Source organism: Chrysemys picta, chromosome 2, assembly GCF_011386835.1.
Source record: "Chrysemys picta bellii isolate R12L10 chromosome 2, ASM1138683v2, whole genome shotgun sequence".
In the NCBI taxonomy this organism is placed as follows: domain Eukaryota; kingdom Metazoa; phylum Chordata; order Testudines; family Emydidae; genus Chrysemys; species Chrysemys picta.
Genome location: NC_088792.1, coordinates 187,332,586 through 187,358,073, shown reverse-complemented (window position 1 = coordinate 187,358,073; position 25,488 = coordinate 187,332,586). Strand labels below are relative to the sequence as shown.

Below are 25,488 nucleotides of genomic sequence, written 5' to 3'. Positions count from 1 at the left end.
GGATGTGGACGAAGCTGCACTTTGTCCTTATGGAAAACCGTGTATGGGGGCTCGGATATTAGCGCCCTGAGTTCAGAAACGCGCCTTGCTGAGGTGATGGCTACGAGGAAGGCTGTCTTCCAGGATAGGTACAGGAGTGAACAGGTGGCCAGTGGCTCGAATGGAGGCCCTGTGAGCTTGGAGAGAACCAGGTTGAGATCCCACGTCGGAACGGGCTGACGTTGTTGTGGGTACATCCGGTCTAAGCCCTTGAGGAATCTAACGACCATCGGGTTAGAGAATACCGAGGACGCGAGTTCCCCTGGGTGGAAGGCCGATATAGCGGCCAGGTGAACCCTAATTGAAGATATCGCCAAGCCCTGCTGTTTTAGGGATAGGAGATATTCCAATATGAGAGGAATAGGTGCCTGTAACGGGGACTTGGCTCGTTGTTCGCACCAACAGGAGAACCGCTTCCACTTGGCCAAGTACGTGGTCCGTGTCGAAGGCTTCCTACTGCCCAGCAGAATCTGCTGGACAGAGTGCGAGCATTGTCGCTCTGCCTGGTTCAACCATGGAGCAACCACGCCGTGAGGTGGAGTGATTGTAGGTCGGGGTGACATAGTCGGCCGTGGTCCTGAGAGATGAGATCTGGACACAACGGAAGCGGGATCGGTGTTTGAACCGAGAGCTCCAACAGTGTGGTGTACCAGTGTTGCCTCGGCCACGCTGGAGCGACTAGAATTACTTGTGCCTGGTCTCTGCGCAGTTTGAGCAGCACCTTGTGGACCAGAGGAAATGGAGGGAAAGCGTAAAACAGGTGGTCTTTCCAAGGTAGAATAAACGCGTCCGATAGAGAGCCCAGAGCTCGCCCTTGTAGGGAGCAGAACGCGTGGCACTTCCTGTTGGCTCGAGATGCAAACAGGTCTACCTGGGGAAATCCCCACCTCTGGAAAACGGAATAGATGATGTCCAGACGAATTGACCACTCGTGCGTCTGAAAGGACCTGCTGAGTCGGTCCGCTAGTGTGTTCTGGACTCCAGGAAGAAACGATGCCGTGAGATGGATCGAGTGGGCGATGCAGAAGTCCCACAGGCGAATGGCCTCTTGGCATAGAATCGACGAAAGTGCTCCTCCTTGCTTGTTGATGTAAAACATGGCCGTGGTGTTGTCGGTGAGAACTAACACACAGCAGCCACGTAGGAGATTGAGAAATGCCTGGCAAGCCAGGCGCACCGCCATCAGCTCTCGAACATTGATGTGCAGGGCTAGTTGGGGTGCGGTCCACAGGCCCTGGGTATGGTGTTCGCCGAGATGGGCACCCCAACCCAGAGATGAAGCGTCTGTGACCAGGTGCAGGGAGGGTTGCGGGGCGTGAAACGGCACTCCCTCGCAAACCACACTGTGATCCAACCACCAGGTGAGGGAGGTCAAGACCGAGTTCGGAACAGTGATCACCTTCTGCTTATTCTTACTCTAAATGTTACCCAATTTCTGTTATTTTCATTTAAATTCAGTATTCTAGTCCCCTTTTTCCTTTCCAATGCATATTAATTTTTATATGGATTCTGCCACATTTACTCACATGAAGCAACATCATACTGCACCAATACCCCCACCTTTTCTAACGGGACTATACATGGAGTAAGGTTCTTCTCAACCTGAATAAGGGTGGAAGAAATGGAATATTAGCTGTTCCTGGTTTTCCTCTCTATATACACATGACTTTGTTTTAATAGAATCATGTTAATTCACCTCCACTTTAAAAAATGGCTAATTTCTTCCTCCCATTATAGACATCCTCTTTTTCCTCTTTCCCTCCTCCTCATGTGAGCCACTATTCTCTGCCCACACTGAAAAAAAGAATCAGACATCCTCCTCTCATTCCTGGCAAAGCACAATTTAAGGTAGAAAGCAAAGTGAGTTCACATGGACTACTAGGAGTAGGATAGAATTGTGTGTCTCCTATTTTTAAAAGGTACCATAGAAATCTGGGGCCAACTAGGTTGCCTTGAACAAACCAGATATATAATCTGCGCCAAAAAAATCAAGTGAGACACTAAAGGAGTTAAAAAGATGTGAAAAGGCCCATGCTGCAAATCAGTACAGAAAGCTCCTCAACCACTAGAAGAGGGAGAGCTTGCTAGACCAGTGGTTCTCAACCTTTTCAGACTACTGTACCCCTTTCAGGAGTCTGATTTGTCTTGCCTACTCCCAAGTTTCACCTCACTTAAAAACTACTTTCTTACAAAATCAGACATAAAAATACAAAAGTGTCACAGCACACTATTACTGAAAAATTACTCACTTTCTTGTTTTTACCATATAATTATAAAATAAACCAACTGGACTATAAATATTGTACTTACATTTCAGTGCATAGCATATAGAGCAGTATGAACAAGTCATTGTCTGTATGAAATTTTAGTTTGTACTGACTTCGCTAGGGCTTTTTATGCAGCCTGTCGTAAAACTAGGCAAATATCTAGATGAGTTGACGTACCCCCAGAAGACCTCTGAGTGCCCCCAGGGATACGCGCACCCTTTGCTGAGAACCAATGTGTCAGACATTAGTTGAATCAGAATGTCCTAACTTATGAGTAAAACCCTCCACTCGAAAATATGCAGTGCAGTAAAAATCCCACAAGGAGTGAGCCAATGATGATGATCATTGGACTCGCTTAAAAAACCCACAAGAATGAGCCAACAATCAAACTGGCAATAAGTGACAGGAAGTCAATATTAATAAGCTAGATACCACCATAAAACAGACAACTACACATTCTTCTATTACAAACCTGAGCTTTCTGGGGAAAAAGAAAGGATCAGACCTGAGGGATCACGGGCAAAGCTCATGACACTGAAGTGCCTTAAGGTAAAAAATATCTAATATCAGCACTACACGATTCATGTTCTAGACAGAAAACTGGAGGCACTTTTTTCATCAGGTGTAATTGATTATTACTGAAAACAGTTTCTTGCATTCTGACTTTATTTTATGACAGGCGAATAAGTAGCATAGATCAAGACAAGTAAGGTAGAATCTGACATAGAAATTTGAGCTAGATTTAGGAAAGCAAACAGTACCGCTGTGTACCTGAATTGTCCAATACTACGATTTTAGTGTTTCTTCTCTCAACCCCATAGAGACTGAGAACAAGATTTTAACAAGTCTTGTAACTTTGGGCTCCCAACACCTTAAAGGAGCCTGATTTTCAGAGGCTGGGTATGCAACACTTAAAGTCAGGTCTCTTTAAAGTTTCTCACGTTCGAAACCCGAAGTCATTAGTGACTTTTGAAAATTATAGCCTAAAAATGTAATGGGTATGCAGGTCCAGCTTTAGCTGTTTTGCCCCTGAGGGTGGAAAATATTTTCAGTGCCCAACCCACACAGCAGCAGGACCAAAATAAATAAATAAATAAAGGCTGGCCAATCAGAAGAGAGAGAAAAATAGCACAGCAGGATGGTGGTGCACTCTGGAAGTTGGCAACCAGGACCACCTTGCTTGCCCACCCTGTGGGTATGTGTGGCACTCTGTACCTCAAAGAAGCACCTTGGAACCCCCATATTCACCACTGTCACATATAATTATGATGTGTTTTGTACAAAGTATGCCTTGTGAGGTATCATTTTACAATCTGATCTGTTGAACAGGAATATCCTGTTGGATTGTATGTGCTATCATTGTATGTGCAGTTATGAAGTTTTGCTATGGGTGTGCTACTGAAATATATTGTGAGGTTGGGAACACCCACAGCCAGCCTTTCAGGTGCAACAATGGAGTAGCCAGACGCACTGATGGACCATTAAAGGGAATCCACTCTCCCAGTGACCATCTCAGAAGACTTCTCAGAGAAAGCACACAGAAAATGGAGTCTCCTTGACCCACGCCATAGCAAAAGATCTTTCCAGCAAGCTGGAAGAAACTATAAAGAGGTGAAGTGACATCATGACTTGGCCTCACTCTCCCCACAACTCAACACCTAGAAACACATCTGGAGGACAAAGACTTTGAACTGGGGAGGGAGGTCCCAGGCTGGAAGGCAGTTCCAGCCTGTGTATTGAAGATCTGTGACCTGTTTGTACCATCTATCAGGTGAGACACTGCTTGATTCAAATCCTATTTTGTTTGTAGAACTCAGACTGGAAATTTACTTTTATTTCTTAGGTAACCATTTTGATTTCTACACTTACTACTTATAATCACTTAAAATCTGTCTCTCTGTAGTTAATAAATCTGTTTTATATTTTACCTAAAACAGTGAATTTTGGTTAAAATGCTTGCGAAATCTCAGCTCAGTTTACAAAGGCTACTGTTTGTCCTTTCCAAATCAAGGGAGAGGCGGACTGGGTAATGAACTTACACTGATCAGGCTTCTGACCAGGGCAAGACGGTATAGTGCTGGGGTGTAAGGCTGGGGAACTAGGGGGAACTGACTGGAGCCTCTCTATTGTTGGTTCATGAGTGGCTGCAAAGTATTCATGTAACTCAGTTGGGTGTATCCCTGCCTGTGAACGTCTGTGTAAGTGCAGTACTTGCCAGAGGTTTGTAGCCTGGCAACAGCATCACAGAGTGAGAGGGAGCCCAGGTTGGTGGGACAGATGGCTCAGCAGCCCACACTGCACCCCGGGAAAAACCGTCACAATATGTATTGGATAATCACTGACAGAAGTCTTGTAACCACTGGTGGAGTCAGAGTGCAAAGCTATATACAATGGCATCCAGTAAAAAGTAACATTAGCATAGCAGTTGCATAAAATTTATATTAGCATATTCCTAACGTTTGAAAATGAATGGGACATCTACAGGATTCTGCAAAACTGTCAACTTTCCTGCAAATTCCGACTGTCTTTTGATTTCTCAGATGGCACTGTATACCAGGGAAAAAAGCTTATAGACACAGAATCATGGATCATGAGTCCCAGGAGTGTCTCCAGAAGTTGTCCTGAATGTGGGGGAGGCAGAGGTATCATTAGCCTGCCTGCATTGTTTACATTGATCTTCCTGTGAAGTAGATTTGCTCTATCAATTGTGATCGATCCTCCCTGGATTCCAGGAATGCCCTCATATGCCACTGTGCCAGATTCTAAAGTGACTTCTTTAAAGTGCTCTGGGAATCAGCACACAGGATTCTTGGGTGTATGTGCAGGGGACTACTTGTGAGGGACTATGGGTTCACAATGTGAGAAAGATTGAGAACCCCTGGATTTAGAGTCAGTGGAAAAGTTAACCAATCCAGGACCCATAAGGAGTGGTACAAAATAATGCCATGAGACAATATACACTTTTTAAGCTTTTCTTTATCTGCGCAACTCCTTTTCAATCTGGAGAAACTGCAGAGCCAAAAGTCTCTTGCTTGAACTATACCGCCACCAAAAAAGCTAGATCTGCAATGCCTAAGCTAGAACTGGATGCACATTACCTCCTCTAGATAGTAGTGCTCGCAAGAAGCTCCACTTTATAAAAATAGTCTGCCTAATAGTTTTCCAAAAATTAAAATCTCAAAATCCTTCAAAACCATGCAGCCATAACCTCCAGAACAGACAATAAGGTGGGTGATAGAAATAAATGAGGGCTTGAAGCAAAGTACTAATGATGTGATAGATGCCAGATCTCATCACTGCTAGCGTATACAAGCAGTAATACCATTCATTATTTCTATTGCAGTGGTACACAAGGATCCCAAGCAAGAATTAGGACTCCACTGCACAAACAGCAAAGAAAGTCCCTGTTCCAGAGAGCTCCCAATGTAGGATTCAGTCAATCACTCAGCAGGTGAATAAGCAAACAAATGGGAAGTGAGAAGCCAGGGGTGTGGGAGGACAGGTTATCAGTGAAGAGTCACGGTAAACACATTGACAGTCACTAGCTTTGTTCTTATCTGCCCCAATCAACATGGCATCACAGCACTTTCCAAAATTGTACAAGATATATTGCTCATTCTTTTCCTTCCACAGTCAGAAAGGGCTGGATTTTTTATTTTTGGTGCTTTGTGAATGTTTTATTTAAATGTGTCATTGTGGGAAATGTAGATTAAAGACGTGTGTTTTATATTTGGCTCTAAAAGCAGAGAAATATACGTTTGTCTTATCTTCCAAGACTTCCAAGATCACAGGTCTGTTGCTGAGCGCTGAACCTATATGCTAGATCTGGGTCACAATTGCTCTTTAGCAGGGCCGGCTCCAGCATTTCTGCCCCCCAAGCGAAAAAAAAAAAAAAAAAAAAAAGCCGCGATTGGCAGCGGCAGTTCAGCGGCAGGTCCTTCGCTCCTAAAGGGAGTGCAGGACCTGCTGCCCCTGAATTGCCGCAGGTGCCGCCCCTCTCCCTTGGCCGCCCCAAGCACCTGCTTGTTAAGCCGGCCCTGCTCTTTAGCATATCCCAAAGCAAGTGCTATCTTTCCCCTAGTCTTCTGTTCCTTTATAGAAATTGTTCTTTATCTTGCAGTGTCACTGAAAGACTACAATATTAAGCTATTGCTTACATTTCATTGAAGTTTCCTACCCGTCCTTCATTTTCCTATAGAGCCACCATTGTATATTTATAGTATTAAAAAAGCAGATTTGATATTCATTGAGGCAGGCCATTTTTATTAGCTGTGAATGTAACCATTTATCAGCAGGCGGGATTGAACCTGGGACCTCTGAACCTTAGCGCATTAGTCTCTACTGCATGAGCTAAAAGCCACACAGCTCTTGGCTAAGGCTGTAGCAGACTCATAAATCTCTAATTGGTCTAGGTGTCACTAGAGGGGGACAGAGCACCACACCCAGCAGGCATGGGTTACACAAACAGTGAATTAATAATTCACAGCCCAAATATTTCAGTCTTTCACAGGAACATTATTAAAAGGATTTCACAAACAGATACATATGCTACAACCTGCACTTCTTTGAAATTTTTTGAAATAATTTCCTATTAATCATTATTATTACTATTATACCTGAGGAATGTAAATAAACAGAAAGTTTCCCCAGAGAAAAGCAGACAATCTTACACTGGCCTTACACTCTGTATTACTGAGAGTAACACTGCTATGTTGTTGGAATGGGTATTTTCAAGATCACTAACATGTGATAGTCTTCTAGTACAGGATATATTCCACTCATAACTTCTCTGCTTTTTAAATAATAGCTCAAAAATGGTAATTTCTTAATATTCTAGGGACAAAAAATATTCAAATAGCTCAATAATTTTCTTTGAAATATAGCTATATTTTGTCCATTCTAAAGAAGATCAGCTTTCAAGCATCCTTTAAAAACCCCAGTCCTGAGGAAGAATAACTCCTGTGTTGAAAGAATAAAGGATGAACAAACAATGTACATACTGTATTTTCTGGCGTATAAGACTACTTTTTAACCCAGGAAAATCTTCTCAAAAGTCGGGGGTCGTCTTATACGCCGGGTGTCGTCTTATAGGGCGGGTGCTGAAACTTCCGAGCCGAACTGGAGAATCTGCGGTCGCCGCATATGGTGGGGGGAGCTCAAAAACGGCCGCGGCCGCATCCCCACCCGATGACGAGGTGAGGGGGCGCTTCACCGGGAAGGTGTAAGTGAAGGGCGGAGCAAGCTGCAGGCGTCCGGGACGCCCGGGGTACGGAAAAAAGAGATAGAGCGGCGCTGTGCCCAGAAAAACACGCCTCTTTCACCCGTCTGGCCCGCCCTTGTATCCTATTACCGTACCTCCTTCTCTGCCTCTCAGATCTCGCTCCTGAGGACTGCAGTGAAGCGGCACAGGCGCGCATGTGCGAGATCTGAGAGGCAGAGAAGGAGGTAATAGGATACAAGGGCGGGCCAGACGGGTGAAAGAGGCGTGTTTGCGCTACCGCTCTGATAGTCTTGGAGACAGGGAGGGCTGGGCAGGCAGGGAGAGCTGACCAATCCAAGCAGGCTTTGTATACAACAACCAGCCAATCGCCGGTAAGGTACATCGCTTGCCGTGATTGGTTGGTTGTTGTATATTGGGTACCACATACAGTACAGCACCAGTATCTGTACCTGTTCATACAGTATAGCACCAGTACATACAGTACAGTATACAAATGTCCAACAGTCAAAACCCCATCATGTCTCCACCAGCAAGAAGAAAGAAATATGAAGCCAGTTTCAAACTTAAAGTTGTAAACTTTGCCATGGAACATAATAACTGAGCTGCTGCAAGACAATATGGAGTAACAGAAAAGATGGTTCGGGACTGGAAAGCAAATGAAAAAGCATTAAAGAGTATGCCAAGGGGTAAGTGTGCATTGAGAAGAGGCACTCCACATTGGCCAGAACTCGAAAAACATGTAGCAGACATGGTGAATGAGCATCGCCAAAACGGTTATGTAGTGACACGAAATAAAATACATTTGTTTGCACTTCAGTGGGCCAAATCTAACCCAGATCACAGCAACAGATTTAAGGCCACTGTATCCTGGTGTACTAGATTCATGGGAAGGCATAATATGGTACTGAGGCAAAAGATGAAAATTGCCCCAAAATTACCTGCAGATCTTGATAGCAAAGTAAATAGTTTCCATCGATACGTAATACAACAGCGCACTAAACATGGCTATGCGTTAAGTAGTATTGGAAATATGGATGAAACTCCAATGAATTTTGATATGGTTGGAAATAAAACTGTCCATCAAAAAGGTGAAAAAACAATTTTAATTAAAACAACAGGACATGAGAAGTCCAGTTTTACAGTGGTACTAGGATGCACAGCTGATGGCGCCAAACTGAGACCAATGATTATTTTTAAAAGAAAAACAATGCCGAAATTCAAGTTCCCTGTTGGTTGTTTTGTACATGTGAATGAAAAAGGCTGGATGGATGAAGAAGGGGTAAAGCTATGGCTTGATAATGTATGGAGCAGGCGACCAGGTGGACTTATTCAAAAATGTAGTCTACTGGTGTGGGATATGTTCAGGGCTCATTTAACTCCCAGCACCAAGCAAATGCTTGCAAGACTAAACACAGATGCGGCAGTTATTCCTGCAGGATTGACATCGTTGGTACAGCCACTGGATGTGTGCCTAAACAAGCCATTTAAAGATCGCATTCAAGAACAGTGGAATGAATGGATGGTTAGCGGCGAAAAGTCATTCACAAAAGGAGGAAACATGCGTGCTCCACAGTTGGATGTTTTGTGCAAGTTTGTCATAAAAGCCTGGAATGATATTGATGCAGAAACAGTAATCAAGTCTTTCAAGAAGTGTGGCATATCAAATTCATTAGATGGTATGGAGGACGACTACTTGTGGCAAGATGAAGAGGAAGCCGAAGCTGAGACCACACCATCTGATACGGAATTCGATCCATACGATGACTGCCTTACAAATGTATCACAAGATGTCATTGATGTACTTATGATATCAGATGACGAACAGGAGGATTTTGAAGGCTTTTAAAGGGAAACTGTCACGCCAGCAAAACCTGTAAAAATACCGTAGCTTGCAGTTATGATGGGCGTTGCTAACTCGCCAGGGACTTGCCCGGCATTTGCTCTCTCTCTCTTGTTTGTTATCTTCCTCCTATCATCATCAGTTCCAGTTTGGTTGACAGCTTAGAAAACAAACAGCATGGCAGCTCCGATGGGTTTATTGTCTTATCCTTCCTTTCAGCTTTAGAGTGAATTAGGAAAAGTTTAATCCACTTGCACTGTTTTATGTTTACATGTTTGATGACAAACAGCCTTATGTTTATAAGTGACAGTTTTCCTGCTAAGTACCTGCATGTCATAAGCATTTGAATTAAAATTACCATATTGAAATCAAATCTGATGTTTTTTTAATTTTTTTTTGGTGTGCGTTGGAAGAGGGATAGTCTTATACGGCGAGTATATCCCAAACTCTATATTTTAACTGGAAAAGTTGGGGGTCGTCTTATACGCCCAGTCGTCTTATACGCCGGAAAATACGGTAGTTGCCTTTTGTAGGGAAAGTTAATCAGTCAGTCTGCTGAAAAAATTAGATATGCAGATATGCTTGATATTCTACTTAGGTTAAAATGGGTGATTTATTTTAAGCCAGTGGTAAAATGCATCATTGCTTAAAAAGTGTCAATTTTGTCTCACACTTCTAGAAAATTTGAGAAAACGTATAATTTTATTAAGTTAAGTCAACCTTCATTACTGACTCAAATCTTTCAAAAAGTTTGTGCCTATTCCTTTCATCTGAGCAGACTAAGTGGCCTTTTGCATAAAACAACAAAGCTGTCACATTCAATCTTACTTACACACAACTTTGATCATAATAGGCCTTTAGATAAATACAGATCTAATTAAATTTAGACAGCTATGATAGTTGCAGATCAGGGTAGCATCAACTTACTATCTTGCAACTCAGGGAGATCAGAAACTCCCAGGTCAATAATGATCAAGCTAGCCTGTTCTGTATTGGACCATTCAATCATTCCCAATGTTCTCCAGAATATAGTGGCAAATTCTCCTGCGGCTGACAAGTCATTCAAATTATTGGTTTGTGGCCATAATGACATGTTGGCTAGGAATCAAGTCTGAATAGCTTCTGTAGCATTGTAAATGTACAGTATTAAACACTTTCTAATTCTTTACAGGCAGATACTGAAAATAAAACTCAAATCTCTATTTTTAATAGTCATTTTCAAAGCCACATTCCTTGCACTCCTTTCTATTCTGTTGTCTGATACAGAAAGTTCATAGATGAATAGCAACTCTCTTCTCTGGACTGGGCTGGTGGAGATCTCTCCTCATCCAACCACCTTCCCTCATCCTGATTGTATCTAAATATATATCTCACAGGACTGCCTAAACACAGCAGGGTCCCATTTACAGATGGACGTCAATTAGCCCCTCTAGAACATTGGCGGTTTCAAGTTCAACACTTATATTTCCCTCTCCAACAATTCCTTGGCCTCCTCTATCACAGGTGTCTTTGGAGCTCCTTGGGGAAAAGGGATAGATGTTAGTGAAAGCCTGGGCTGAGATTCAGACTGAACACCAAACCCAAATTCAGCATGAATGAGTTTGAGATCTGAAGAGAGTATTTCACACAGCTCTGGTCTGTTGGAGCATTTAGGCTGTCAGCATAAAAAAAACTACTTTAAATAGATGTTTAAGGGACTAACGAGCTAATGATCTATATAATTAACAAAGTTTTAGAAGTTGGGGTTAAGCAACTATTTCTCATTCAATGCTAATAAAATAAACTAAGTTATGGTTCACAAATCATGTGCATTTTTTATTCCCTCTTAGAACCTTTCATTAATATATTTGTTTCTTGCATTGACTAATTTCCAAAGTTTCATTGATGCATATAAAAAAGGGTCCCACAGGATGAACTTTTCTAAACTAAACATAAATGGCTTTGGGAAAACTATGAAACTGTAATATAATGGAAACTTTTCTTTCACCACATTCTATATCCAAATTTTTTCAAGGGCCATGTCTGAAATATATACAGAATTCATACAGCTAAAATAGACCCATCTGGAACCAGCCATGATATAAGCTAACCTGGATGGAATGAGAAGCTAAGATATCTATTCTTAGGACACTTACAACAACATCAACAAACTGACACCAGCACTATGCAAGGCTGGTATGCCCACATTACTGAGTTTGTATAAGAAGTGGCCCTGAGAGACAAGTGCAATCAATACCGCAATGCACAATGAAGGCACCTGGTTTGCAAAAACAGCCCTTATATGAATTTCCCAGCTCAGGAATATATATCTGAAACTTGATACATTAATTTTTGAACAAATGGAGTTTTTAGCACCATGGGAGATCAGAGCTCCTGTATACAGTGTATTTATTTGAAATATAATTTCATTCCCCTCAGAAAGTGGATGTCAATGAGAAGCAGAACCACAAAAGGGGTTCAGCCATGTGATTAAGTTGTATGAATGGAGAGGAAGACAGGGATATTAAATACTCTTCAAAACAGCTGCTCTAGGTAAGGTGCAAACAGTTAATATTCAATATGTGACTTCATATTTTCCTTTTTTTTTTTTTACATGAGTAAAGAAAAAGATAAAAGACTAGCATGGTCCCCTTACATAAATTGTACGATGACAGAAACAAAGGCAATGTTTGCTTTAAAAAACCCTACCCGGAAAGCATTTTCATACTGAAAGCACAATTCTAAGAGCAGATATTTCAATTACCATAGATTTCTGCATACTAATCTGATACGTTTAAGTTCATTTACAGGCACAATCAATATTGTGCTAAAGTGTGACGTGTCTTATGACGCTGGCCCTCAGGGCCACCATTAAGTGCAATCGTTAAACACCTAAACTGATGGTTGGCTGCAGAACGCTTCTGGAATTCAAGAGGATTGGTGATGAGAATCTTTGATGACTCTTTTAAAGGCCAATGCCCCAAAGGGAGGAAAATGGGATTTGTTGGTGTTTGAGATACATGCTGCCTCAAAGCAAACTTTGGTTAGGTGCCAGGCATGGGAGCGAATACTATAATTAATTTAAGTTGCTGCTTCCAACGGATGTCACCTCTACAGCAAACACCACACTGAGCAAAAAAATGTCCACAATGAGTTGGAAAAGAAATAGGGTAAAGAATATCAATTACAGTTTGCAGCCTACTGAAGTGCATCTGTGAAGATTCAAGATATGGCATGGAGACTAGAGGTAATTTATTTAAAATGTTTATGCAAACACTATATAAAAAGCTTCAAAGTGATTTACCAGCACTAGTGCCATTGCATTTCAATGAGATGCAGGTGCATCTTAACTTAACTCTTAACTCATGCAGGTGCTTTTGAAAATCTCACCCAACACCATCATTAGTTCTACACCCTTTGTAGTCCTATTACATGTGCAAGAGCTTCAGACTTCATCCATATATATAAAAATCATCTGCAGTTCATGGCCATCAGCATAACAGAGGCAGAGAGAAGCATGTTGTGACAGGAAATAGTGTGCCAAAGTAGCATAGTCTGATTTATCGCTGCCATCACGGCGCCATATACCAGCACCTCTGCAGAAGAGGTATCTGTTATATTAGCAGTATTGTATGAACATGGGCAAGTGATGTTATCTTGTAAGAGAAAATCTCTGAATATGAAAATAAATATGAATATGAATAAGAAAATGGATAATGGAACAAAGAAAAGGAAAGATTTTTCCTTCCACTCATCTATACCTGGTTTGGATAATGTTTTGTTCTGCCTACTACAATTATTTATTTTTATTGAGCCAAATTCCTAATTTCATTCCCCTGATATAATAAAAACTGCCCACTGAAATTTGCATAAGGACCTTTTCAGATTAGATTTTTAACCAATGGACTGAAGAAAAGTGTCTTACCATACAAGTGTCTAGATCCTCCAAACGTTCTATCTCAGTCAAATCCTCTACTGTGATGGTGGAGCGCTTAGTTGGTTTCTCTTCAGCTAATTCAATCTCCAGTGACTCCTGATTTGGAAGTGTCTTACCACGTCTGGTCAAATGGTCAGCCTAGACAACAAGGATCAAGAGATGAAACTACTGATCAGAAGTCTTGAGGGGGAAAAAAAACAAACCCCACAACAACTAGCAGAATGGTTGTGCACTGCAGGTGATGATAGGTGGTGAACAATGGGTAAGCTCAACTCTGCATCTGGGCCCCAGCCTCCCCATCTCCCTGCAGAACTATCCCCTCATCACATAACACTGGATAGTGGGGAAGGAGGAGGGGAGAAAAGAGGGCTAATAGAGAATCACACAGTAAGAGACTCTGCTTATCTGGACTATGGAAATAAAAACACCCAAAGGAGAGAAAAAACCTCATACCATATTGAACATTTTAAAGCCATTTCATTTAAAAGCTACTGTAACAAATGTACAAATTGCTAGTATACTCAACCAATGAAAAAAAGTAGGATTAAATGATTTTCACTAATAAATGTAGGAATCACAAGTGCTGCCTCTTTTCTAATATAAAAAAAATTTGCAGGCAAAATGGGGTAATTATTTTGGACCTCATTATGATGGATAATGATGAATAAATCACTGGACTGGAAGCTAGTGGCTGCCTACGGCTCAGTGATCATGATCTGATTACATTCAATATGGGCAAAACAGAGGACAACACTTGGTGTTTTAAAAGGGCTAATGTCTCACGGCTGAGGAAAATCATGAGCAAAAATGATTGGGATGCTCTTTAAGAAGAATTCTTTAAGAAGAGTTTATTAGATGGCCAAACGGCCATGATTCTATAATCAAGAAAAAGGACAACTTTGGGTAAATGTAAATATTATATCTTTATAATAAATAATGATATCTAATAAATATTATATCTAATTGATGCCTTCACTTCTCCGCTGAACCAGGATGGCATTTACTCAAAGTTATCCTGTTTTTCTTTTAAACAAATGGAAAAAAGGGGAACTAGATAGCAATCAGTATAAATTAGAAATTATGAAGTGTAGAAAATTAATAAGGGAAGCTAAAGACATCAGGGATAAATCTATGTCTGGCAGGGCTAAGGAGGAGTTTTTAAAAAAAGTATACTAGGAAGAATTATTATTATTATTATGGAGATATCCTATCTCCTAGAACTGGAAGGGACCTTGAAAGGTCGAGTCCAGCCACCTGCCTTCACTAGCAGGACCAAGTACTGATTTTGCCTCAGATCCCTAAGTGGCCCCCTCAAGGATTGAACTCACAACCCTGGGTTTAGCAGGCCAATGCTCAATCCACTGAGCTATCCTTCCCCCCCAAAATAAAGAAAATAAATCTAAAAATGGTGTAAGCCCATTACTAGAAGGAGATATTAAAATGGTTAATGATGCAGAAAAAGCAGAAGTGTTCAATAAATATTCCTGTTCTATATTTGGAAAGAAGTAGGATGATGGACTCATATGACATGAGGATGATGAAGTACTTTCCAGTCCATTAGTAACAAAGGAGGATGTTAAACAGCACCCATTCAGGATACATATTTTTAAATCAGTAGGCCAGGATCACTTGAGCCCAAGAATTCTAAGAGAGTTGGCTAAGAAGATCTCTGGCCCACTGAGGTTCAATTTTTAATGAATCTTGGAATACCAGGGAAATTCCAAAACACTGGAAGAGTATTAACATTGTGCCAATATTCAAAAAGGGTAAGTGGGACTACCAGAGTAACTATAGGCCAGCTAACCGGACATTTATCCTAGGCAAAACAATGGAAAACTTGATATGAAATTAAATTAATAACGAATCAAAGAATGGGAATATAATTAATGCCAGTCAATACGGTTTTGAGGAAAATACATCTTGTCAACCAAACCTGAATTCGTTTTTTGATGAGATGACAAGCTAAGTTGATAAAGGTAACTGCATAAAAGTAACAAATACTTAAATGAACAGGGCAATCATACAGAGCAATCCACTCTGAGCCCATTCAAATAAAAGACATTTTACTACAGACAAATGCAAAGTCATATATTAAGGAACAAAGAGTGCTGGCAATATCTACAGAATGAGAAACTCTACCCTGGAAAATTGACTCTGAAAAGGACTTATGGTTCAAAATGAACATGCAATTGAACATGAGCTCCCATTGTGATGCTGTGACAAAAAGGGTTAATGACATCCTTAGCGACGTAAACAGGGAAGAAGTGAGTAGGAATACAGAGCAGATTTTACCTTTGTCTACAGCATTGGTGAGACCGATACTGGAATACTGTCCACATTTTAAAAAGATGTTGACAAATTAGAGAGGATGCAGAAGAGATACATAAATACGAGGACTGCAGAGCAGTGCTTCTCAAAGTTGGGCCGCCACTTGTTCAGGGAAAGCCCCTGGCGGTCCGGGCCGGTTTGTTTACCTGCCGTGTCCGCAGGTTCGGCTGATCGCGGCTCCCACTGGCCGTGGTTCGCTGTTCCAGGCCAATGGGAGCTACGGGAAGGGCGGCCAGCACATCCCTTGGCCCGCGCCGCTTCCCGCAGCCCCCATTGCCCTGGAACAGCGAACCGCGGCCAGTGGGAGCCGCTATCGGCCGAACCTGCGGACACGGCAGGTAAACAAACCGGCCCGGACCGCCAGGGGCTTTCCCTGAACAAGCAGCGACCCGACTTTGAGAAGCACTGCTGTAGAAAACTCCTTACAGGGACTCTGGCATGGTCTATACTCGAAACTTACATCAGGATAGCTATATTGATCAGGGGTGTGAAACCTGCAGTGTAGATGCACCTGTGCTGACAGAAGAGTGCTTCTATCAGTATAGCTAACTTTGTTTGGGGAGGTGATATTCCTACATTGGCAGAAAAACTCCTTCTGTCAGTGTAAGCTGCGTTTATATTAAGGGTCTATACTCGCATGGGGTCTATAGTATAGACATAGCCTTAATCAGCTCAGTCTATTTTATCTAAAAGAAGATGGAAAACAGACTTGATTACAATATAAAAGTACCTTCAGGGGGAGAAAATACTGTGTTTTAAAGGGCTTTTTAGTTTTACAGAGAAAGGCATAACAAGAACCTGGAAGCTGAAGTCAGACAAATTCAAATTAGGCACAAATTTTCAACAGTGGGGGCGATTAACCATTGGAAAAAACTACCAAGGCAAACGGTAAATTCTCCATGTCTTCAAGTCAAGATTGGATGCCTTTCTGGAAGATATGCTTTAGTCAAACACAAATCATTGGGCTCAGTACAGGGGTAACGGTCTCTGAAATACAGCAAGTCAGATTAGATGATCCAATGGTCACTGTTGGCCTTAAAATGTATGAAACATAGTGCTCAAAATGTTGACCTGAAAACGTTCCCTGCTAATGTTAACACTGGGAGAAAAGTATGCGTTACAAGCAATATAAACCACAGAGGTGTATCCGTTTAAGATGTTTGTCAATACAGGATCTTATTTTGGATTTGCCTTATGATGAATTGTCAATAGAAAATGTCTAAAGTTAACATTTTAAAGATTGTGAGCACATTCATATGGGAAGCATGACAAGAAGATGAGGGTGTGAAGGGAGAACACTGAACTCCGTTTCAGTCCAGGATCAGAATGGAAACTGTGTGGGTATACTCTGCCTACAAGATTCCCACCAGTTGATTGCATAGGTTTTTTTAGGATTGTCTTTTTCTGTGTGCTTTGCATGCAGTGGCACCTTTCCCTACTAAGAACTGATCCAATATATTTTTCTGAACCAAGCTGTCTGATTGCTGGCCCAACAATGTTCACAAACATCAGTGCAGCCATCTGGGAACTGAGAGGCTGCAGTGACCAGCGCATGCTGTCACTGATGGTGCTGAATCTTCTTTCACGTTCAGCTGTGGAATAGGAATCATTCCCATTCCATCTGCAGTCGCCTTGGGTTCCTCTGATTGGCATCTGCTGACTGGTTTCCAATCAGGCTCTCACACAGGGTCTCTTCAGTTCAGATTTAGGGGCTTTTATCTGCTCCAAGGTCTTGTGTTGGGTTTATCTGGCAGGTCTCAGGTCTGGGGTTTCTGCTGTGGTCCTCCTCCTGCTTCTCAATTCAACCCAGCCGAGAGCTGTTGCTGGTTATTTTCTAAACAGTCAGTCCTCATGCAGTAATGGTGACTCTGGCCCCTTTGGGGTAGCAGTAATGGTCCTCCTTGGGGCAACAGTCTGGTAAGAAATCAGATCTCTCTCGTGCTTCTGTCTCTGGATCCTGCCTTGGGCTTAGAAGAACTTTCAGGATGCTGCTGATGTTTGAATTTGGCAGCAAAGATCCCTGATTGGTCACTGATGCAACAGAGTCATTTGCTGACAGGCTGGCCCAAGATAGTGGCCAGCAAGTGATTAAAAAAACATTTGTGACATGTTGTATGCCCACTAAATACCATAATCAGAGACCTGGTTTCAATGTAAAATGAAATGTCACACTACACTTAGTATTGTGTATGATTTTAAAGCTCTAACATAGAATGGGAGATAGATTGACCTTGGGCTTAATTCGGGTTAGGGCCATTTGAATTTGTTTGTTCCTAAAGCATTCACACTTGAAACAAAAGTTTCTGTTTGAGACTAGCCTTTCGTAATCTCAGAAGGGACTCTACATGAATCCTCAGCTGTTTTTAATAATACTTGGTATAAAATTTCCCCTACATGTAACATTTGTTGCATATTTAATAAGCCTTAAAATTAACGTTTTTAATGTTATTCTCTCTCTTAACATGCCAGTGATATAGAAAACAAGGTAGACCGAAATCTAACTGGATAGTTCCCATGTGGAACTACTGCGTGTTTCTTCAGATGTCTGTACATTCGATAGCTTTATACTTTGAGCTACAAAGGAGGCATTTCACAACAGCAGGAGCACCAATAATAGTAAAGCAAATCTGTCTTCTATTGATAATGATGCAATCTATTTCCCTGACAAAAAATATGGATGAGCAAAACAAAGCAGTGACAAAGATGCTGCCAATGCTGCTCCTACGCTTGGAATGTTGACTCACAGTGGAACTTCTGGAAAGTTTTGGAAATTTGTTTTTTTTGCTATTGCTGCCACTCTTTTTATACAACCCTGCACAATCCAGCATTAGCTCCTCTCACCCTCATCAAACTTGGGTCTGAGTCCAATAATCTACTTCGCTCTCCACTAAAAATAACAATTAATGTACAGGAGCCCATAAGCTGATCTGTAGACATACAGCAGTATATCTTCTTTAATCTTCAGGAAGCAGGTACATCTACAGTAAGTGGTTGACAGCAGAACATCTTCCAGTAAATAGCTGAACATTTTTATCTTCTACATAGATACACCTTCCAGTCCAAGACCTCACATTTCTGAAGTAGCCTCAGAATATGCACAGGTTTGGGAAGTAAGGTCTCTACAGCTTGCTCCACAGTCTCCTAAAGAATGAAATCTGACTTTATTTCAATTGCAACGCCTAATGTCTCACTACGACAGCCAGTAGTTGTCTCCTTAACTAGTGAATATATGTTCTTGCAAAGCCGTTTTTGGTTTCAGATCTGATAATTCATGCAAGAGATAGTAAGGCAGCTAAGTAATGCAGCCTCTTCTGTGGCTGTTTTCTCCTTAAACCAGGACTATTCACCCTATGACCATGTTTCAAATGATGCTGCTGATGAAAATTAGGCAGATTTAGAAATGTAGCTGTGAGAAGAAGAAAGTGAGCAAGTCATGAATGCTGTGGTGGTGGTGGTAAGACACCCTGAACTACTCAGAACTGTGCAAAAACTCACCAGTTTATGATGACAATGTGAAAGTGCATCCAGGATTTCATCCACAATTCGGTCAGATAGGAAAGAGGCCACAGTCAGCTTCACTTCACTGTGTGAACATTGAAAATGAGAACAGAGTAACTTTCAATTCACACAAGAGAACTCTGCCATCCCTTACAGCACTAGTTCTATGGTGTGAAGATTACCTGTGAGCCTGCTACTGTCTTTGAGAATGAAACACAAGAAGGTGCAAGTAGAAGGACTGAACCCTTCAGAAATAACTCTCAGATCCTGCAATACACACAAGAATTTCTGGACCATTTTCAACCTGCTTCTAACATTTTTCTAATGGCAGAAACAAAAACATCTGGCTAAGGGACAACTTAATAAGAACCATATGGTCAGACTTGCTTAGGAACAATACATGCGTTGATGTTAGAGAAGACAAATCTGGTTTGGAGTGAATTCAGACAGTCTTACCTGTTTAAGGCTTGTTTTACCTAACTATTAATCTTGCTCTGTCTCCTTTTTGTACCCTTCTGTCAGCTAAATGGCAACTGTATTGTTTCTGCAACCTGCCATCACCATTCCTGGGCTGCAAATTGTCTGTGCTTTTGCTTTAAATAACTAGTTCCTGCCTTACAAATTTTGTTTCAGCCAGTCCATGTATTTAGCATTCAACAAGAAGGTGTGGAACACAGACTCGCTACTAGATGTAACACGACATCAGCACTGTGTACACTGGGCTTGCCCCTTCACTGCAACATGTATGAGTGACTATACTCGAGTTACCCCACTCGGGCATGCTTAGCTCAAGTTAGAGCAGCCACGCTGCAAAAACACACTCAAGTCACACATAGTTTGTCTACCCTGCAGCTGGGAATGAGCCTCCCAGGCCAGGTAGACAGACTTGAGCTGGCACGGCTCAAGCTACCGCACTAAATATAGTGGCGTGGACACTGTGGCTCAGATGGCAGCTCTGGCTCTCACACCTAACCGAACCCCTGGAACTGAGCTCAGGTGGCTAGGCTGAGTCTCCGTAGGAGCCACAGCGTCCACACTGCTAGTTTTAGCATGCTAGCTCAAGCCCCTCTAGTGAGCGTCTGTTCGCCCAGGCGGGGAGACTCACTCCCAGCTGCAGTGTAGATATACCCATAGAGTGACTTGATTAGTACAGTGATTGGATTAGCAGTTGAGCTAACCTGAGCTGCAGCTGCATCCCCAATCCATTACTGGCTTGTGTGTCAGCATCCTGTCAGCTTCAAACCACCCCCGCCCCCAGCAATGGGCCAGCTAACAAGAATTTAAAACACCACTTCATTCGACTTAGAAATGTGTGTTTGTGGATGGGAATTGGGTTGTGGGCTTGTTATACCTCAAGCTAAAACTGCAGTGAAGACAAGCCCACAGAAACCAACATTACATTAGATTTGTACTTGGTGTTGTGGTTTACCACTGCCTCTTCATGGAAATGAAACTTTTTTTTTCAGCTTTGACTGTCATCACACATCTTTAGATGGTGACCATTATGTCTACACACACACAGAGAAATGTTTCACTATTTGTTTTGATGTTAGTAGCAGTAAGTATTCCCAGAGTGCAGAAGTCCCCAGAATTATACTAATTAATGGAGCCAAATCTTGAAACAAACTCTAGGTAACCAACCAACATGCTGTGGGCAAAACACATGTACATCGTCCCTTTCGTAGATATTAAATGATTAACCCTTTGATGGCTTGAGTCACAATTTCCCTAGGTTAAAGGTCTCACAAAATGCAGAATTTAAAATTGCCTGCAGCAAAGATTTATTTGATCTCTTACTCCCTTTATTTTCTTCCTTATTTTCAAGAAGAAATCTCACAGGGAGGAAGAAATACAAATTTTCTATTGTGATTAAATTTGTTTTCTGGCATGTCCTAGGTTCATTTTTACAATATAGTAATACCCTACTAAATAGAGAGATCGGATTACAATATTTACTGTATAATATTTCCTCTAACAAAAGCTCACTGTTGTAATGATTACAACTTGGTCTCTGATATATTAACATAGCAATGATTTGTAAACCTGTTAAACTTCCTAAATGAATAAATAGATTTAAAAAAAGTTTTCTGGTTGCTTTTGGTAGGTCTTGTTTACACTTAAAAATTGTATCGCTTTAACTGTGCCAGCATAGTTAAAGAGTTAACACACATCCCACTCCCTTGTGAGGATGCAGTTTAACTCATATAAAAATGCTTATTCTAATATTGCTTATTCTGGTTCGGCAAAACAAAATAAGTTATACCAGTATAAAGTGCCTTATAGCAGTATAGCTGCATCTACACTAGGGCTTTACTGGCATAATGATGTCAACTTAAAAAAAAAATCACCTCCTACCCGCATCTGACAGTTATATGAGTAAAACTTTTTAAGTGCAAGCTAGGCCTTAGCATAAACAAAGAAAGACAAGTGTCCCAATAAAGAATTTGCTTGCTTTAATAGATGGCTTGGCTCTTGGCTTTGTGATCTTTTCCTAATTGCATAAATCAGTATCAACCCACAAAACTGTTTAAGTTAACACACAAAGCTATGTTCCCTTTCTCTTTGTGTGCAATATGTACAAGCAATAATAGCAAAGATGGCAATGACATAATAATGGAACGTAAATGTGCCTGGTATTTTCAAAGGAGCTTCTGGGAATGCGCCACCCAACTTCTATTATAATTCAATGAAGTTGGGTTCCGAGCTCCCATAAACTCCTTTTGAGAATCCAATCCAATAATAAGAGTTTCTGGTAAGAAAACAATGAGAGGAGAATTGGTCTGTATGTCTCCCGACCCATTAGATGGGACTTCCTTGTATTATAGTGATGTGCAGTGTTAATAATATAATGTAGAAGAACATATGGCTGATGTGCTTGAACCCCCCCCCCAGCTATTTACAACTTGTAACTCTAAAAAAGTCCTTTTATGGCCTTCATTAGTATAGAATCATAGAATATCAGGGTTGGAAGGGACCTCAGGAGGTCATCTAGTCCAACCCCATGCTCAAAGCAGGACCAATCCCCCACTAAATCATCCCAGCCAGGGCTTTGTCAAGCCCGACCTTAAAAACCTCTGAGGAAGGAGATTCCACCACCTCCCTAGGTAACCCATTCCAGTGCTTCACCACCCTCCTAGTGAAAAAGTTTTTTCTAATATCCAACCTAAACCTCCGCTACTGCAACTTGAGACCATTAACTCCTTGTTCTGTCATCTGGTACCACACTGAGAACAGTCTAGATCCATCCTCTTTGGAACCCCCTTTCAGGTAGTTGAAAGCAGCTATCAAATTCCCCCTCACTCTTCTCTTCCTCAGACTAAATAATCCCAGTTCCCTCAGCCTCTACTCAAAAGTCATGTGCTCCAGTCCCCTAATCATTTTTTTTGCCCTCCGCTGGACTCTTTCCAAGTTTTCCACATCCTTCTTGTAGTGTGGGGCCCAAAACTGGACACAGTACTCCAGATGAGGCCTCACCAATGCCGAATAGAGAGGAATGATCACGTCCCTTGATCTGCTGGCAATGCTCCTACTTATATAGCCCAAAATGCCATTAGCCTTCTTGGCAACAAGGGCACACTGTTGATTCATATCCAGCTTCTCATCCACTGTAACCCCTAGGTCCTTTTCTGCAGAACTGCTGCCTAGCCACTCGGTCCCTAGTCTGTAGCAGTGCATGGAATTCTTCCGTACTAAGTGCAGGACTCTGCGCTTGTCCTTGTTGAACCTCATCAGATTTCTTTTGGCCTAATCCTCTAATTTGTCAAGGTCCCTCGGTATCCTATCCCTACCCTCCAGTGTATCTACCACTCCTCCCAGTTTAATGTCATCTGCAAACCTGCTGAGGATGCAATCCACGCCATCCTCCAGATCATTAATGAAGACATTGAACAAAACCGGCCCCAGGACCGACCCTTGGGACACTCCGCGTGATACCAGCTGCCAACTAGACATGGACCAATTGATCACTATCCTAAAGTCAAAGAATCAGAAGGTGTAGCTAATTCAGCAATACCTATGTTTTCAGCTGCTCATATTTCATGACATTTCCTTGGGGGGCTGAAAATTTCCATGATTGGTCTCAAAGCAATGGTGATTTTTTTTTTTTTAATGTGAGGGAGGGAGGGATGGACGGAGGGAAGATTGGAAGAGAAAGAAGTTTCATTCATCTACTCCTGAACTTGACAAGAGTAATGGGAAAAAAAGAACACGCTTCCCATTTAAAAACATAATCTAAATACACTTGTTTAGCCATGGGTATTGAAATTTTACTGCATTCTGAAAAGCTCACATACCTAAGTTTTAATGCTTTACAAATAAATTTCTCTTTTCCCATTGCAAAGATACAACCATTACAATGCAAAATGACATGCTTTTGCTGTTAACCCTGCCTAGCAGAAAATTATCTCCATCGAAATGATAGCAACCATAAAGTTTTAAGTTTCTTACCTCCTGAACTTGACCATATAGTACATCTTGTATATGCTCTGATGTACATTTAATAAAGAAGAATATAATAAAACTAACTTGGAATCTCATCTTTTGGAAATAATGAATTACAAGTAGTTTAAAGTACTATACCTGCCTCTGCATTCCCCTTCCAAATTTAGAGGCTAGAATATCCTATTTTCAAATTTTTAAATGTGTTTGTCTGATCCTTGTTACTGTGCAAAACAACCCCCCACATAAAAGGGTTACAGTGACTTCTGACTAAATAGGGAGAACAACAAAACCGGTAACCCACAATGTGCCATCAAATGCCCAAAACAAAGGAGGTGGTAAAGTGGACAGTAGTATTTGTTATCTTCCAATTTTCTTCAGTTATAGTAATCTTAGGCATCAGCAACAACAACAGTAGGTAACATTTTTCAGACATATGATTTTTAAGTTGATTGTGTCCCTTAAAGCCACAGAAATAATGATGAAAATAGGCATACCAAATACTACATATGTGCTATATGATGCAATTAACTTTGTTGTAGAAACCTAAATATTTGCATTTTCTGGACCAAACCAATTGGCCTGTATGGTGACATACCAGTATCTATATGTATTTTTATGCAGGAATGTTCAGAAAACATACTGATATACATATACACAAGCAATACAGAAATACAACTCAATACATGGTCTTTAACTATCTTCAGAATATTTATGGACAGGTTTCACAGTGCTTTTAACATACCTAATTTTATTGAGGATATCAATTCCAGACTGCTCCAAGAGCACATTTTTAACAAAGGTACGTGGAATGGAAATCTTCTCTGTGCTGGCCTCAATCAGGTCTTGCCGAATGTGGGTCTTCTTTATCACATTCGGGCAAAGATTCTCAGCTGCGTCCACCATAGACTCAAGCAGCGCCTGTAGCACAAAGTGAGAGAAAACAATAAACAGTCCCTTAGAAAATCCACAGCATCTTGGATGGTTGCTTTAATTGAGGGAGAGATCACAGCACTGTGTACTTTCAGAGCACTATACAAGTATTTCGGAATTAATCTATTAAATTAAAATTGAAAGCATTTACACAACAAAACTAAGAGGAATAACGTGCCTGTTTTAATAACCAAACACACTTTTTTTTTTAAATGTAAAAGTTACAAATAACCAAATATAGTTTTCTCTAATTACCAGAACAATACATCTGTTCCCATTGCGCATTCAGCATTACCTCTGCAGTTTTAAGAAGCAAAAGAAAACTCTGTTGTAGAAGTCTAATAAACCCTCCAAAGGTCAGCTAATCTGTGCTCTGAATCACAATTTTCTTTCGCAGTACAACCCTCCTTGTTTAAAAGGCGTCAAGAATCTCCTCAGATGGGGATCGCGAAAACTTTGAACATTTGTATGTCCCTGGAATTTCCTAGCCGCAGGAATTTCCTATTTCAGAAATAGGCAGAGGTACATTGCCTGAGAGGCGTTCAGGAATCTACCGCAAGAATATCCACTATATATATAGACTGTCAAGCGATTAAAAAAATTTATCGCGATTAATTGCGCCACTAAAAATAATTTTATTTAAATAGTTATTTAAATATTTTTGGATGTTTTCTACATTTTAAAATATATTGATTTCAATTACAACACAGAATACAAATTGCACAGTGCTCACTTTATATTATTTTTATTACAAATATTTGCATAGAAAAAAACAAAAGAAATAGTATTTTTCAATTCACCTAATACAAGTGCAATCTCTTTATCATGAAAGTTGAACTTACAAATGTAGAATTATGTACAAAAATAAAACAATGTAAAACTTCAGAGCCTACAAGTCCACTCAGTCCCACTTCTTGTTCAGCCAGTTGCTCAGACAAACAAGTTTGTTTACATTTGCAGGAGATCATGTGGCCCACTTCTTATTTACAACGTCACCTGAAAGTGAGAA

The 25,488-nt window shown here is 41.1% G+C and overlaps 1 protein-coding gene across 9 annotated transcripts in view; it reads right to left on the bottom strand.

Moving 5' to 3' along the window:
- CARMIL1 (capping protein regulator and myosin 1 linker 1) overlaps positions 1–25,488 on the bottom strand; it is a 360,331-nt gene that overhangs the window by 41,557 nt on the left and 293,286 nt on the right. For all 9 annotated transcript variants that reach the window (XM_065581995.1, XM_024102104.3, XM_065581992.1 and 6 more), the window contains 3 exons: positions 24,292–24,467; positions 19,107–19,194; positions 13,272–13,421 (listed from right to left, as the gene is read on the bottom strand). In XM_065581995.1, coding sequence (XP_065438067.1) covers positions 13,272–13,421; positions 19,107–19,194; positions 24,292–24,467 — 414 coding nt within the window. The remainder of the gene's footprint in view (positions 1–13,271; positions 13,422–19,106; positions 19,195–24,291; positions 24,468–25,488) is intronic.